The sequence below is a fragment of the Pyrus communis genome, chromosome 2 (assembly GCF_041283825.1).
Source record: "Pyrus communis isolate YQ-2024b chromosome 2, ASM4128382v1, whole genome shotgun sequence".
Taxonomy (NCBI): domain Eukaryota; kingdom Viridiplantae; phylum Streptophyta; class Magnoliopsida; order Rosales; family Rosaceae; genus Pyrus; species Pyrus communis.
Window position 1 is genome coordinate 6727520 of NC_142566.1, and position 15885 is coordinate 6743404.

Consider the following 15885-nt stretch of genomic DNA (forward strand, 5'->3'; position numbering starts at 1 on the left):
TCCCTCACCCTTTTAGTGTAGACAAAATTATTTGTTTAAAATACAAAACTCTCCTCTTCATTCTATTTAATCAATAATAATTAAAATCAACTCCAGTGGTTAAGTTTTGAATTGTTGGAGTTTGAAATGAAATGATGACATTTAAAATACTCGCACAATCCTAGACAATAAAATGAGTATCTTCCAATCCTTGCTTATAATACAGAGAATTTTAATGAAAAGCTTCTGGTACTGTTCATTTTAATGAAAAATCATAATTTTCCATTAAAATGTCAATTCTAGTACTATTCACTTTACAATTTATTTTGTCCTTATTGTTAAAATTTAAAATTTTCAAATTATTTTCATTATTGTAAGCCAGTTCCACTATGTGAGTCGAACACGAGACACGGTTTCTAATCAAGTGGACCGGAGTCTGAGGCTGGTAGGCCGAATGGCTTGCGACTCTAATTACTGGGCCCAACCATTTTTTTTCTGACCGATTAAAACACCCAACCAAAGTTTTGGGTCGGGGAAATTACAAATCTGTCCCGCTATATACAGTTGAAACCAGTATACAAAAGCTTCAGGCGTGCGCGTCTGTATCTGTCGTTTTAGTGCATTTCCAGTACAACCATGGCTTCTTCCACCCCTACTCCGCGCGAAGAAGATTCGGTAAACCAATTTTTTATTCTATTCATTTCCTTTACAATACATAAACATACATATATGCATATATATATATATATATATATCTGTGTGTGTATGTATGTGTGTTTCTTCTGTTTTAATTCAATCCATATTATTGTGTGTTTGGCTTCTGGGCAAATTAGGAGTGGAACTTGGAGCATCTTGAAATTTTTATTCCTAATGCTTGAATTCCAATTTTTAGTTGCTTTCCTGAATTGGGTCGGAAATTGTTATTGTAGAAATGCGGATTATGTGATTATTTAGTGCTTTTATTTCAATTGTTGCCTAATATTTGTCTGGAGCTTATGGCTTGGTTCTTGTTATCTGATAGGTTTTGGTACAGAAGAATTTGTTTGTGAGGACATTGACATTGAACCGGCCTCGGCAACTGAATGCCCTTAACTTTGATATGGTATTTCCCTATCATGAATTTTACTGCTTTAGTTGAAATTTTGAGACCTAACTCTTTTTTCCGGTTTTTGTCTTGTGTCTATGTTTTATGATTGATGTTTTGTGTTCTGTGTTATTTTTTATTCATAACTCAACTTTCTTGAATTTAAATTTGGAATTAGATTATAAATTTTCAAGGATAAGATTTTAGCAGAAGGCATACCCTCTCATTTTTTTCTTAATTTTTTTTTAAGAAGGTATATGCTTTTCTAAGAATCATATCAGCCTTGAAGATCCCATAGAGGTATCATGTAGAAAATAAACAGAATCTCGAACATTGTTTATCCTCAATCTTTTGTTGCCTGCATCATCTTTTAAATGACTGTTAGATTATTAAATTAAGCTGCTTCATACTATGCTGTGTCTATAACTTTTTCATGTAGCGATATTATCTACTTAACTATGATTAATATGGGTTCTGGTGAAACAAGATTATAATGTTTCTCATTTCTTGTTCCTTTTTTGGGTAGATTTCTCGTCTGTTGGAACTTTTCCTTGCCTATGAGGATGATGCTAATGTCAAGTTGGTAATTGTCAAGGTACGCTTCTTCCATGCTCTAGTTTTATATATTGTATTTAAACTTTATAAATGAGGAACAAGAAAGAAGTCCAATAATGCTGTCTTAGCATGAAGTTACTATGCATATGCAGTTGGATGTTTGTAAGTTTCTAACCATTTAACTTAATATCTCTTTTTGACAAAGCTACGGTGCTTACATTTGCTTTTGAGTTCTGTTTATAAATATTAGCATCAAAGTGTTTGGCTTGATGTTGCGAACCTATAATCCTGTTGATGTAAAGCCATCTTTCGATTCTGTTGTGTCTTCTCCAAGAAAAAGGAATTTTAAGTTTATTTGGAGCACATGTTTCATACCACTTGTTTCCCCTAATTCATCTTGACCATTTTCCTTAAAAATGGTTGGGAGCAAAATAAGTTTTACAGTCTCCTGCATTAAATTTAAACCAAAGCCAGCTTGGTATTCTCTTTCATTTTCTGCTGTTTCAATTGGCTTGCTTAATGGCAATCTAAAAGGTTGATGATTTGATTACAGTTTATTATGGTGTATAATGGATCATCTGGGATAGAGGCTGGGCTTTTATCCACTAAAACTTTGATTGAAATAATTCTTGAACGTTCATACTCCTGTTTTCAGCTAGACAGTGAAAGTAAAACATTGTGACAGGTGCAACTTGTTTGTATTTTTGTAGGGGAAAGGAAGAGCTTTTTGTGCTGGTGGAGATGTAGCGGCTGTAGTTCGTCAGATTAATGAAGGCATGACTGCTTTTTTGTCACCTGTCTTTTCTTTTTCTATTTTTATTGAGCGTATATACTGATCATTAACATCAAGTACTGAGCTATATCATCAATTTAGGTGCAAGTTTCATTTAACTGTTATTAAATTTTCAACTAGTGTCCATTCCCCCTTTCTGCTACGCTGTGTATCTATTTATAGTATGCAATAAATTACTTTCAACCTGAGATCACCCTGTTGTATAACTTAGGAAATTGGAGATTAGCTGCTCATTTTTTTCAGAAGGAGTTTACCTTGAATTATTTGCTGGCAACGTACAGTAAACCCCAGGTGACCCAGTTCATTTGTTAATTTCTGTTTTCATATTAAAACTTATTGAGTTTTGGTATCAGAGGTATTCGTTCTAGGTCAATATAGCTTTATTTGGAAAAATATATTTTACTTACTATTATCATGACATCATTGAAGGTTTCAATTCTGGACGGAATTGTTATGGGAGGTGGGGCTGGTGCTTCAATACATGGAATATTTCGTGTTGCAACTGAGAATTCGGTATGTCTCACTTTATCTCAGGTCTCAAGTTGGGAGTAATTTGGGGTGCATCCTTTTGATTTGAACTATTTATGAATTGCATATTTTCCTATTTTCTCTATTTTCCCTCTTTGTTTTGAACTATGGGAAGTTAATTTCTGCTTATATTATTCACAGTAGAATATGACTGAATTACCCATGATAATTCTGAGTGTCCTATATCCGAAATTTCAATGCTATATCTGTAAGTATTTCAGTTAATTGTCCGTTGTGAGATACTAGTTATTTTGTCACTTCAATATCTTGAAAATAATCTCATTACTTTTCATTGTACATCAGTAATAATTTTGTTGCTTTATATTGACCCTAGTGGGATAGGGCTTGGTTGTTGTTGTTGTATATGGAGTTATGGACCCCAAGGTTTCTGTGAGTACATTGAAAATCTGTAAGTTTGAGTTAACCTGATCAAGGAATGAAAACATAGCCTTTCTATTACCCTAGAAAATGTATTAAAACACATTCTGCGTCATGGCCAAAGTCCACGGGCTTTGAGAATAATATAAGCCTATAAGGCGAATGCTGAGATTTTGTTAAAAAATATTTATGGCGTATTTTGCACTTACCAGAGATTAAAATGTAGCATTTCTTTATATTTATGGAGAGCTAAGATGCTGTGAGCTAAATGGGGGACTTGTAAAGAACAAGCACGCAAGGAAGGTACATAAGTTCCCATTTTTATACCAGGCCAAGGGATGCATGAAATCCCAAGCTTTGTATATGATATTAGATTATGGTTTGACCGTTCTATTGGGAAGGAAGAGGGATCTGTTGTTTTATATATGGAAAAGCAAGGAATCTGCTTAGTGTGTTATTTGTGCATAATTGCATAGCTGTTGGTATCCAACGAATGGTCAAGATTTTTAACTGCGTTTGGGGAGACCAATTGCAAAGATATCTGTCTTTGTAGTAACAACTTTAATTCCTTGTATTTCTGATTAATCTTTTGCAGGTTTTTGCAATGCCCGAAACTGCTTTGGGACTTTTTCCGGATGTAGGTGCCTCTTATTACTTGTCCAGACTTACTGGATTCTTTGGTAATATCTGTTATGTCTCTGGTTTGCATATTTGTTTGACTTCAGTAAATAATTTATTTTTTTCCTGTACTGTCTTTTGTATGAAGTAGTGGCAACTATGACATGTACTCCTCTTCTTTACTATCTTTTGTACTCAATTATTGATTGCCCCTTCTCCAATATGTGCACTGCAGGAGAATATGTTGGTCTTACAGGTACCAGATTGGATGGTGCTGAAATGCTTGCTTGTGGTCTTGCTACACATTTTGTTCCATCAACAGTATGCCACCTCTTATTGTCATCATATTTTATCTATTCTAATGGGCCTAATTGAAAATTAACTGGTTAAGGAGTTATGCTGGTTGAGAATCATAACAAGTAGCATCATGTTAAACTTGAGTGCTTATTCTGTGTTTGCTTTATTGACAGAGATTGTCTTTGTTAGAAGAAGCTTTAAACAAAGTTGATTCAAGTGATTTTGCCAATATTCAAGCAATTATAGATAAATACTCGCAGAGTCCAGCTCTGAAAAAGAAAAGTGCTTATTTCCGGTTAGTATTTCTTTTCCTTTTTCTTTAACTATTTCTTCTAGGATTTTTTTTTTTTTTTTTTTTTTTTTTTTTTGTGATTTTTTTTTTTCTTTTAACGGACTGAAATTCTCATGCACCAGTTGCTTTGAACTTTCCCTTAAATGTATTCACTGTTCTGTGTGATCTTATTTTACTTCCAATGGAATATCCAGTGGTACACACAAGATTTGATAACAATTTGGATCCTCATAGTGGAAGCGTGAACTCTATAAAACCTAGGACACCAACTACATTACTTAGTTCACCACAATATTCGTTGTTTTAATGGTTGAAGCACAGCAAACAGTTAAATGTTTAAGTTGCTACACACTTAGAAGTTTCTAGAGGTAAAATTGGTGACGTTAAGGAGAGTAGCTACATCTTTCTGCATGTATCAAGTTTAACAAATCCATGGCATAGTCCAGAAATAAATCCATTGCATAGTCCAGAAATTGATGTGTCTATTAGTTTGACTAAACCCATCATTTGTTGAACCAGTTATATATTATCAAAAATGAAAAGCTGGGAGTATTTATTTGTAATGTTTGAGCTGTTTTGAATACAGGATGGACGTTATAGACAAGTGCTTTTCTAGAAGAACTGTAGAAGAAATTTTATCTGCCCTTGTAAGTTGATTTGAATTTAAAATATTGGAAGGCCTGGTTTGATGGTCTCTGTGTTTTGCATCTTTGGAAAGTTTAATACTCTTTTGGCTCGGTACTTAAATAGTTTTTGTTTAGTGTTATACTCGTAGACTAAACATGTATATTTACTTAACCATACCTATGATTTGCTATTGAAGGAGGATGAGGAGGCTAAAAACAGGGCGGATGATTGGTTAACTTCAACAGTTCAAGCGCTAAAGAAGGCATCACCAATGAGTTTGAAGATTTCTTTGAGATCAGTATGTCTACTGCAGGCCTTAAAGTTGCAGTTAGTTAATTCTAGCATATCAAAATTATATATCGAATTTGTGTATGAATCTGGTATGATATTAGATTGTTTTTTTCTCCTTATATCAGGCAAGAAAAGTATTGCTTGTTATGCACAGGACAGATGGGATAGGGTTCCATAACTATATTCTAAAAATATAAATTCATGCTTCGTCGTAAATTGTATATAGTAAGGTGAAATATAAAGTTAAGCTTTGAAGGGAGTAAGGTGAAATTCAATATAGTAAGGTAAAATATAAAGTTATGGCTCACATGAACATGTAATCTCACGGTTATGAAAGGCAAAAAAATATGTACTTGCAAGTTAGGTATTTCTTTTCATTTTCTCTCAGCAGAAAATGAGGTATTTGTATTCCGCACAAATATCATCTAAGGCTAAAGCTTGGAATTGAAGTTCTATAATATGCTCAGGACAAACATCGAGACACATTGCGCTGTATGAGATTGAATTGCAAAATTTTTGGGCTTGGTATTAATGTGTTCCCTTCAATTTTAGATTAGAGAAGGAAGGCTTCAGGGAGTTGGTCAGTGCCTTGTTTGTGAATATAGAATGGTTTCGCATGTGGTGAAAGGAGAAGTCAGCAAGGACTTCAGAGAGGTTAGCTTGTCCACATAGCTTATCCACGTTTTTTTTGTTTTTTCGGGTGACTTAAGCTTTGCTTCTAATTGCAGGGTTGCAGAGCTTTATTGTTGGACAAGGACAAGAACCCAAAGGTAAATGACATTTTATTACTTTTCTCTTGAAAGATCATCCGTGTAAATAATCAACAAATAGTGAAAGTGGATCATCATCTAATTATAATCAACAAATATATTTAAACATTTTAAATTTAACTTGTTTTCTGTTATCCTTTATTCGAAACCTAAAACATGGAACGTTTAAATCATGTACCACATTGATGGTTGTGCTACCACAAAGTGACCCTTGTCTTATAATGAGGGCTTGCTTTTGTCAACATAACTTATGTGTGTAAAGAAATTATCTCAGCTGCTCATCCAGACTTTTTCAAGTTCGGATGCGTAGTCATTGAAACGCCTTATATATTTTGCTCTAATGCCAACTGGACAAATAATTTTGGGTGTAGAATCCCTTTTATGTACTTACACGAGCGCGCACACACATATATGTACGTGTTTTTATCATACAAATATGTCTATATCTAAAACTTAGGCTTGAATTTTCGTTGGATTCTTCTCTTGGTTCTTCATGCAGTGGGAGCCTTCTAAATTGGAGCTCGTCACTGACCATATGGTCGAGCGGTACTTCTCTAAGTTGGACGATGAAGGATGGGAAGATTTAAAGCTCCCTGCAAGATCAAACTTGCCTGTAACTGCCATTGCCAAGCTTTAAGTACTACGCGTTTCTACCTTCTCAAACTTGTAACTTGTCAAGGCTATTTGGTTTAAGTTCTTACTTCAGCAGGTACATATATTATCATTGCTCAAGTTCTTGGTAATAAAACCGAATGGCTCGGTACTGGGCATATCTTGTGTCAGCCAAATAAAATAAATCTGTATACGCATGGTTAAAGCCATAGACATAAATTTGCACAATGTATCAAGCGAAGCGTTGATTTGTCGATATTAATGTTGTTCTTATATTGTCTTTCCGCACGTTTGGATTCGGTCGACAGAGATTGGACTTGCTGAGAAGCTTTCCAACCGGTAACCCCTGATATGCATATTGCTCCAATGCCCTTTAGCAGTTGGTATCAGTCTTCTTTCACCATTCAACTAGACAAAGAAAACATGCACACAACGCTTTATTTGTTTTGAGTGTCAATGCATTGATTTTGACTTTGGCCTTTCCAAAACCCCGCTTGTTGCCTACTCTCTTTTTTATTTATTTATTTTTATAGTACTAGATATATAGAGAAAATTGTAGCAAGTCTTTCAACTTAAATATGATTGGAGCAATGGTCTCTTGACTAAAAATCTATGATCATTGGTCTCTTAACTCATAAAAAATGTGCAATTATGGTCTCTTTCGTCAACTCTGTTAGAACTTCCGTTAAAATGAGTCATATGCCACACAATTAGAGTAACGGTCCTTTAACTTTAATTCAATTGTAGCAATGGTCCTTTCAACATGAGTCATTTTGACAGGATTCTGACAAAGTTGACGAAAAGGATCATAGCTGCACGTTTTGATGAGTTAAGGGACCAATAGTCATGGATTTTTAGTTAGGGGATCATTGCTCTAATTTGGTTAAAACTAAATAACCATTGCTATAATTTTCTCCAATATATTTACTCTGGGATGGAAAAATTAATTGATATCGAACCTATTATCCACGTGATTCAAACTACCAATTAATATATTGTTTTATTCCAAGTGAATAAATTTGGACATCAAGTACAAGAGTAATTACTCCTGTAAACTCAGCTACATGCTCTTTGTATGCTATTACTGTTATTGGTATTATTTTTGGATTCAACAGAGCACTCACATTCATCAAAAATCCCAAAGAGCATGTAGCTGAATCTAAAATGATTCATGAGATTTGCGTAACATATCACTTTGATCAAATATTCCGTTACAAACCTAAAAGTGAACCCCGCAAGATTGTTTGAAAGTGTCAATTACATCTCCCTCACGTCTATACTTTATGCAATTTCAATACCTTCACTTTTAGAACATGGGGTTTAGCCTTCCAAATAATCAAAAGATAAAGAACAAAAATCTTTCCTCCATTTCAATGGATAACTTTTGCACACAACCTCTTAAGTCGTGGTTATTCAAATTAATTTAATTTGGAGCAGGAGCTGCTTCACTTCGATAGCCCGTTCAAACGAAAACTTCTAGCATATATGACTAGTTCACGTGTATATATATATATATATATATATATATATATATATATATATATATATTTTATTTATTTATTTATTTATTTACCTTTGTTAATATTTTACACTTTGTTTGAATGAGAAAATTTAAAATTACTAAAGACTTTTAAAATGACAGAAATTGAAATAACGAAATTTTATTTCTAAAATTTGTGAATTTTTTTGTTTGGCTAACTTAAAAGACCAATGGAAATTCAATACGGAATTTGTTATTTTTAAACTCTCACTCGTAGAAGTTTGGAAATGACACCTATTTACTTGGAATTTAAACTTAGGAATTGGAGGTCCCAAATTCCAAGTTTTTTTCATGCGGAAATTCTAAATTTTTATGTTTATGAATCCAAATGATGAAATTGGTGCATGTTAATTTATAAATTCTGACCTTTGTTAAAATTCCAAGTTTATTTTTTTCATCCAAGATTTCAAACATAGTGTAAGGAAAAAGACATAAATAGGAAGGTAAGTTATAGTCAAAATCTGTTGACCAATTGCATTGAAGGGAGGGGATGTAGAAGTGTGGGGAAACTACGCAAAAATTCAATAAAATGTTACAGTTTTACACAGAGTTTTCATCCACAGGTAAATGCCACGACCATACATGTCAAATGAGAGGGTGGTTTAAAAATTATTTTATTTTTGACAAAATTACTGTTATTAGTGAACACCACAGGCTCCACATGATGGAAATTAATTTGTTATAAAAACTGCTAGAAAAGTTCTTATTGAATGTTTCTGAAAAATCTAGAAACACTAGTGTAATAATTTAAACGGACGACATGCAATACATAAAAGATTAGGAAAAATCTATATCCATAGTATATTTTGAAACGAATTTGAAATAACTATATGTATACAAGGAATCCTTTGAAATTCAGCGCGTTCACTCTAACAGCCTCCTTTTGCATCATGGTCGACGAGAAAATGGGAATATCGGCTAAAGCCATTAGGAGCAGCTGCTTTACTAATATAAAGTAAAGGCTCTATGCTCCGTTCCTTCGAATGACTGTTCGCGTCGAATCTCAAATTGTTTATTGTACAGTTGATATTGTATTATATATTTTATCTTAATTTTAGTTATAATTTATTAGTTATTTTCGTAGAATTTTTATATTTTGTTATGTATTTTCAATGTACAACATTCGAGTTTCTTTTAAGTAAAAAGTGACCAAACTGATGAATTTTGGAGTGATTCCAATTGAATGATGTTCGTGTGTCCTTCAACCTATTTGTATCAAAGTTTCAGATTTTTCTACCCATCAGTTTATTTTTGGCAATGAAATAAAGGAGCAGCGCACAGTACTGTCAAAATGATGTTTTGGGTTTATGTGGGCTTTTTGGCGTCCAAGATGATGTCTTTTGGATTCGAGGTCTTCTGCAATTATGTTCGGGACATCTCAAGTTTTAGCTCTAGCCATTTTGGGCAGGTTTTGTGGCCCTGAAGATCCAAAAACGTGGCTGATTTGTGGCTGAGCAGATTTCCCAAAGTTAGAATAGAAATGTATTTCATAGTTATCTTATTCTATTATGTTTCTTAGTTTTTAGAAGACCTTTAATAGGTAGAGTTTTATTTTCTAGTAGTATAAATAAGGCTATTTAGCCATTAGAGATACAGATGAACGTATTACTTTAGAAGGAGAACGCGCACTACTTTGGAGCTTTTGAGGATTCAAGTTTATTTTTAAGTTGTTTTCTGTCCATGTTTTTAATAATATTTTATTTTCTGATTGTTAGTAACTAATTTCGTTTGCTAGGGCGAGGCCACGAGCCTTAGCAAGAATATGTAGTCTCTTTTCAATTTACTTGTGATATTATGCATGCAGGTTTTGAATTATTAATCATCTGTTTAAACTATCTAATTGTCTTGATAATTGGCCACTATTAGGATATTTAGAAAAGTAATTTGATGTACTTTTGGAGAAGGGCTATCCTTGAAATTGGCGCTGGCTTCTTGTGATTAATATGTGTAACTTTTTAGGATGGACAATACGTCTTAAGGGTTGTATGATTTTTCAAAAGGTTTTTACAAAACTTAATGAGTTTTGCATGTTCACATTCAATCTAGACACCACGGACGGGTTGCATATTAGATATACGTTTTATGTTGAAGGTTTCAAGTAGGATATATATTAGGAAAACCTAACCTTCAAATATGCATGTGTAATTCATAGGTAGTTGGAAGAACTACGTAGGATTGTTAAGATGACGGCAAAACCCTAGTGATCAAATTTATTTTCAAAACTATTTTCTTTTGTTTTTTTGTACTTTCTCAATTTATTTAATTGTTTTTAATTAAATTCATTTTTAATATTTTAGGTCATAAAATCACCCTTTTTCCAAACTTTGTTTTCAAATAATTAATTAAGATTTGATTTTAACATAAATTATTCATTCGCTTCCTTCCCTCGTAGTGTGCGGCGGAGCGCTCTTTCTCAAGGCTCACTGCTTGCTTCTTATGACACTCATCACCATCAGGCTCAAGTGCTAGCTCAAAGTAGGAACCGTCCCCGCACATCCAAAGCGAGTGAACTTGCTAAACCCTTCGTTGCGCCCCCTTGCTTGATCTGCTATACTACGATAACCTTGTATTCTTGCAAGTATTTTTAAGTGTTTTTATCATTACTTTGATAGGTGGTAAAAATCTTATCACACTCCCTAAATATGGTTCTTTTCACCTTTCAGTCATGTTGTACGCTATCGGTCATTGAAGAGTACTTATACTTAAAAAAAATAAATAAATAAATAATAATAATAATAATAATAATAATAATAATAATAATAATAATGAAAGACGAAACATAAATTTGGATCAAGTAATTAAGTCATCTGGGGGACTTGTTTAATAATAAGAAAAAGGAATATCATGTAAATATAATGAAATAAGATTTGATTCTATTCATGTGGCTTCCGTAAAAATTTCATTCCAAAAAGAAAAAAGTTCATTTTTCTTTCCTATTCAATCATCTTGCCGAAATCTTTACATACATGAATTGCGATAGTATAGACAAATTTTACCTTCCCTTATAATATGTTACCTAACTAAGTTCCTAGTTTTGGAATCACTCATCCATGGCTCTAATATCATTTCTGTTTGAGCTGCAACACAATTAGGGGTGGTTCGGTATGGGATACCATACCGAAACTAATATCCCAAATCCCAAACCGAAATTTTTCGGGACGGGAATTTGAAGACCAATCCCAAACCAAATTTTCGGGAATCCCAAATTTTGGGAATCCCGAAATATTTTCGTGATTTTGGGACAAATCGGGAATCCCAAATTGAACTATGAAATTATGAATTGTTCTTCAAATATTTAATTCATGAACTAGGAATTTCATTTCATTCACACTACCATTTAATTGAACACTGGCATGCTTGACTCTTTTTATCATAGTCAAAATTCAAATTAATTAAACTCTTTTTGCAATCTGTTGAGAGACAAAAGAATCAAGCCTTCTAAAATCATCAGCCATGGCAGCAGCAATAATAAAATCCACATGAATATCAAACAGAACATGAAAAATATGCAAGGTGTAAGGCATTTTAGGTTGCTAAGCATGAATTAGAAACTACTAGCATCAATTATAAAAGAATAATATATATATATATGTATAAATATATATATAATAATTAATATTATATATTTTCGGTTTGGTATGGGATTCCCGAAATATCGAGAAGCCAATCCCGAATCCCATACCAAAATTTTGGGATTGGTTCGGGATAGCATCTCGAAAATTTCGGGAATTTTGGTTTGGAAAATTTTTGGTTTGGGATAGGGATTTTTTCGGTTCGGTTCGGGATTTTCGGGAATTTTTTCCACCCCTAAACACAATTATGCAGGAAACCTATATTAGTTGATCTCTCCGTCCAGAAAGGGTAAATGTAGAACAAATTAAACTCCTAATCAAGTTGGTAGCTGATGTCTTGGACCTCTAGGTTGGTCGGACACGCTAAAACTTTACTTAATTATAGCATTCACACACAGAGACACTCATTCACTACGACCACCGCTCCTACCAAAATTTTAAAAATAAAGATCCGCAATAGGCAAGGATTTCACCATCTTTCCAGATCACTACCAATCAATAATTTTTATTTTATTCAGGGTTACACATTTCATGTTAATTTATGTCTTTGATCTTCTTCAATTCATTTGATACGATGACCATTGAGATGAGCGTATGGAAGGTAAAACGAGGTGTACCAATAACAGTTTTGAGAGTAAATTCCACATCGAGAAAAGGTAGAACCTTACATGTTCTTATAAGAGATGACTACTTTCCATATTATCAATTAGTTTTATCGTGAAACTCCAACTTTCTTCATCACCCTTATTTATACGAGTAATTGTTATCAGACAGTAAATTTCTATTTACCACTTTTTAAGTTTTGTAATTTGGAAGGTCAAATCCTCATTTGGCTCTACATGTAATCAACCAAGAATAATGCATGCAGTTGATTGAAACATCCAATAGTGCATCTCGGATCGTAGTTTGATAATTAGGCTTAAGGTTGAAGAATCATTGCTTTAATTAAGCTTTTTAATATTTACTACGATAAACCTACCACGATAAAGTCCGACAACCATAATGCGGCCAAGTACAATTAATTAACTATCGAACTCAATACATATAAACATAAAACTCATATCCTATGTGAGTTAAACTGAAATATACTCCAATCAAGTAGAAACAATTAGCAGGAGATAAAATGAAACCAAGAGAGAGTTGAAAGGAATTTAGAAAAGCATATCTAATAGCACATGCAGTTCCAACGATGATCAACACAAAATAAAGTACTATTATCACCACTGGACCAATATCCAAAGAATAATACTAGAGAGACTAAATTTTGTCAACTAAATGACATAAGAGTTGATTAACAAGCTTATTTTTAATTGGTGATACATCATTTAGTCTGCAAATTTAGTCTACAAATTTAATCTACCTAGCATTACCCATATCCAATCATATAAAAATCTAAATCATTAATCAGACTTTTCCAATACTAAGTGCCAGTTCAATTTTAATAAAGAAAACTAATTGTATCTTGCTCTCTGTTTGAAAAATTAACACAAAAATTGAAAAAAAAAAAACAAAGAAAAAAAAAAAGAACCCTAATTAGAGAGAATCATTCACAAATCCAAATAATCCTTCAAATCCCAAGGGAAACATGGATATCGTTTCCATGAATTTCCATGCATCTTGAAGATCTTCACCAACTTATCCTTTGTAGAAGATCCGCTATCCATCTGCAACAATGCCAGAAGCTTCTTCACCGATCCGCAAATCAACATTTCCTCCAACACCCTCTCCGTCGGATGAAAATTACAAATCAACCATATGATCTTCACCCCTATCTTGGTGGCAGCATTAGAAACATACAACATGTTTTTGGAAACTGCAACAATGCCCATACTATGTTCCACCAAGGCCTGCCTTCCCTCAGCACATTCACATAACGACTTTATCACTTGCAACATTTTTTCACATTTGGATCGGTTGGAGTCTGGCAGTAGCTCTATAAGGACACAAACTGCGCCTGCTTCAATTGCCCTCAACTTGTTTTTCTTTGATGCTCTTAATATTTCTATCAAGACTTTCAAGGCATATGAACTTGCTTTGCTACAAATTTCATCCGAAACAAGCTCCAACAAGGATTTAAAAAAATCTATACCTTGATCTTGTATCACGAAGCTCCAATCATATTCAGTTTTCGCCATCTTCTCGAATATGGTAATGGTATGGAGCCGTGCCTCAGTGCTTCCTCGCTGAAGCATGACAGTCATCGATCTGGCTGATTCTTGCTTCGATAACAATTTAAATGTTTTCCCTTCTCCCGATATTGGAAGTTGGTGAAGAATACAAAGAGCCTCCTCACAAGCCCTAAACGTTGTGAAATCCGAGCTCTCCAAGAGAATTTGATCAAGAATTTGGACAAGAACTTCGACCCCGTTAGATCGAATAAAATCATTTTTCATCTCATCATCTATCTCGATGATGGAACGAAGTTTCTTTATCGAATTTACCTTGAATGGGGATGACATGATTGTGTTGAGGAGCGCTTGAATTTCTTCATGCTTAGCTGAAGGCCTTGGTGTAGATGATATTGAGCAAATAACATTTTTCGCATCCTCTTCGGTTTGCCATGCAATAATGAGCCTCTTGAGGGTGTGGTTCGGGATCATGTCAAAATTCTCAAGGCTTTGCATTGTAGCTGGGCATGTTTTCTTCTTGTAGGAGAAGAACCATTTCTCTATGTTGTTGCGTTCATAGGTGACGCCGGTGGAGATGGTGATGGGGTCTTTCATGAGCTCCATAGAAATGGGACATCTGAAATGGTATGGAGGAAAGTCGTGATCTGAAGGTGTGTTTTTCTCTGACATCTCAAGATCCTCCATAGCAAAATCAAAGAGAAGTTGAGGGGGCTATGACTTATGAGATCAACAATATCAAGCTCTCGTCTCATACATATGAAGTGAGAGGGGAGGAGGGTGTGAAAGCCCAATAAAGGGAAAAATTCAAAGTCAGTATATGGATATGCATTTAATTAGTAGCTAACATTAAATCTACAAGTAAGCACAGGAAAGTTTCTTTGTTTTGAATTTTTTTTTTAATTTTTTAATTTTTAATTTAAGTCTAATATTAAGTACCATGAGTCTACCTTAATTGTGGTGATATTCCTATCTGACCCATTTCTTTTGTTATTTTGCATTCTTATATAAAAAAAAATCTAATATATATGTGATATCCACCGCTGGAAGAAACGCTGCTGCATGGTAATACATGGTAAGTAGCTTGACCCAAAACATAAAACATGGTAAGAGCACCATTGCGAATTGACGAGTAGTTACTTTGTTCATGCATGTATTGGGTGTTTGACCATGATTAAGATTAACTTCCTTTACAGAAAATTTAAATTAAAAGAAATGGGTTATTAATTAAAAAGGTTATAAATTAATGTGTGAAGAATCGTAATATTGAAGTGAAAATTAGTTAGGAATGATAGTTAATTTAACTAGTGTTTAGTTGGGCTTATCACCGATAATTATTTCCGAAGGTAAATAGTTTGGGAGTGGGGTGTTAAAGCTTACGTATATTATGCCATTTGTATATATGTTTTTATATTTGGAAATATTATGATATGGTTGAATTTCAGATTTACATTCTGGTATATCCATATGTATGTTACTTGCACATAAATAAAGGTGAACGCTCTGAAGTGTAAAGGTGAACGCAGGACGTACAGGTAAGTTCAGGTAAGTTTATGGTATTAGTTGAAATGATGGAGTTATAGCATTAATTGATGAGATATGGATAAGTCGTACAAGTCACTATAGGTGACTCCGACTTATGAGCTAGCATTAATTGATGAAATATGAATAAGTCGTATAGGTCACTATAGGTGACTCCGACTTATGAGATAGCATTGATTGATGAGATATAGATAAGTCATGCAAGACACATTGGGTGACTTCGATTTACGTGTTAATATAGACTGTTGAGCACATGATTAATTATAATGCTAATGAGATGT

At 33.7% G+C, this 15885-nt stretch overlaps 2 protein-coding genes across 2 annotated transcripts; one reads left to right on the forward strand and one right to left on the reverse strand.

The window, feature by feature from the left end:
* The first annotated feature begins 501 nt into the window (after nt 1–501).
* LOC137747048 (3-hydroxyisobutyryl-CoA hydrolase 1) lies at nt 502–7082 on the forward strand. Its single transcript, XM_068487051.2, has 14 exons — nt 502–654; nt 1001–1081; nt 1590–1658; nt 2329–2392; nt 2623–2702; nt 2841–2924; nt 3913–3997; nt 4171–4256; nt 4406–4527; nt 5111–5171; nt 5348–5449; nt 5995–6096; nt 6171–6212; nt 6712–7082. Exons 1-14 carry the CDS (start codon nt 616–618, stop codon nt 6847–6849), a joined length of 1155 nt encoding a protein of 384 aa, XP_068343152.2. The 5' UTR covers nt 502–615; the 3' UTR covers nt 6850–7082.
* A 6188-nt stretch (nt 7083–13270) lies between these two features.
* Nucleotides 13271–14823, reverse strand: LOC137747960 (E3 ubiquitin-protein ligase PUB23-like). Its single transcript, XM_068488081.2, has one exon. The coding sequence runs from the start codon at nt 14747–14749 to the stop codon at nt 13484–13486; it is 1266 nt and encodes a 421-aa protein (XP_068344182.2). The 5' UTR covers nt 14750–14823; the 3' UTR covers nt 13271–13483.
* Between the last annotated feature and the right edge of the window lie 1062 nt (nt 14824–15885).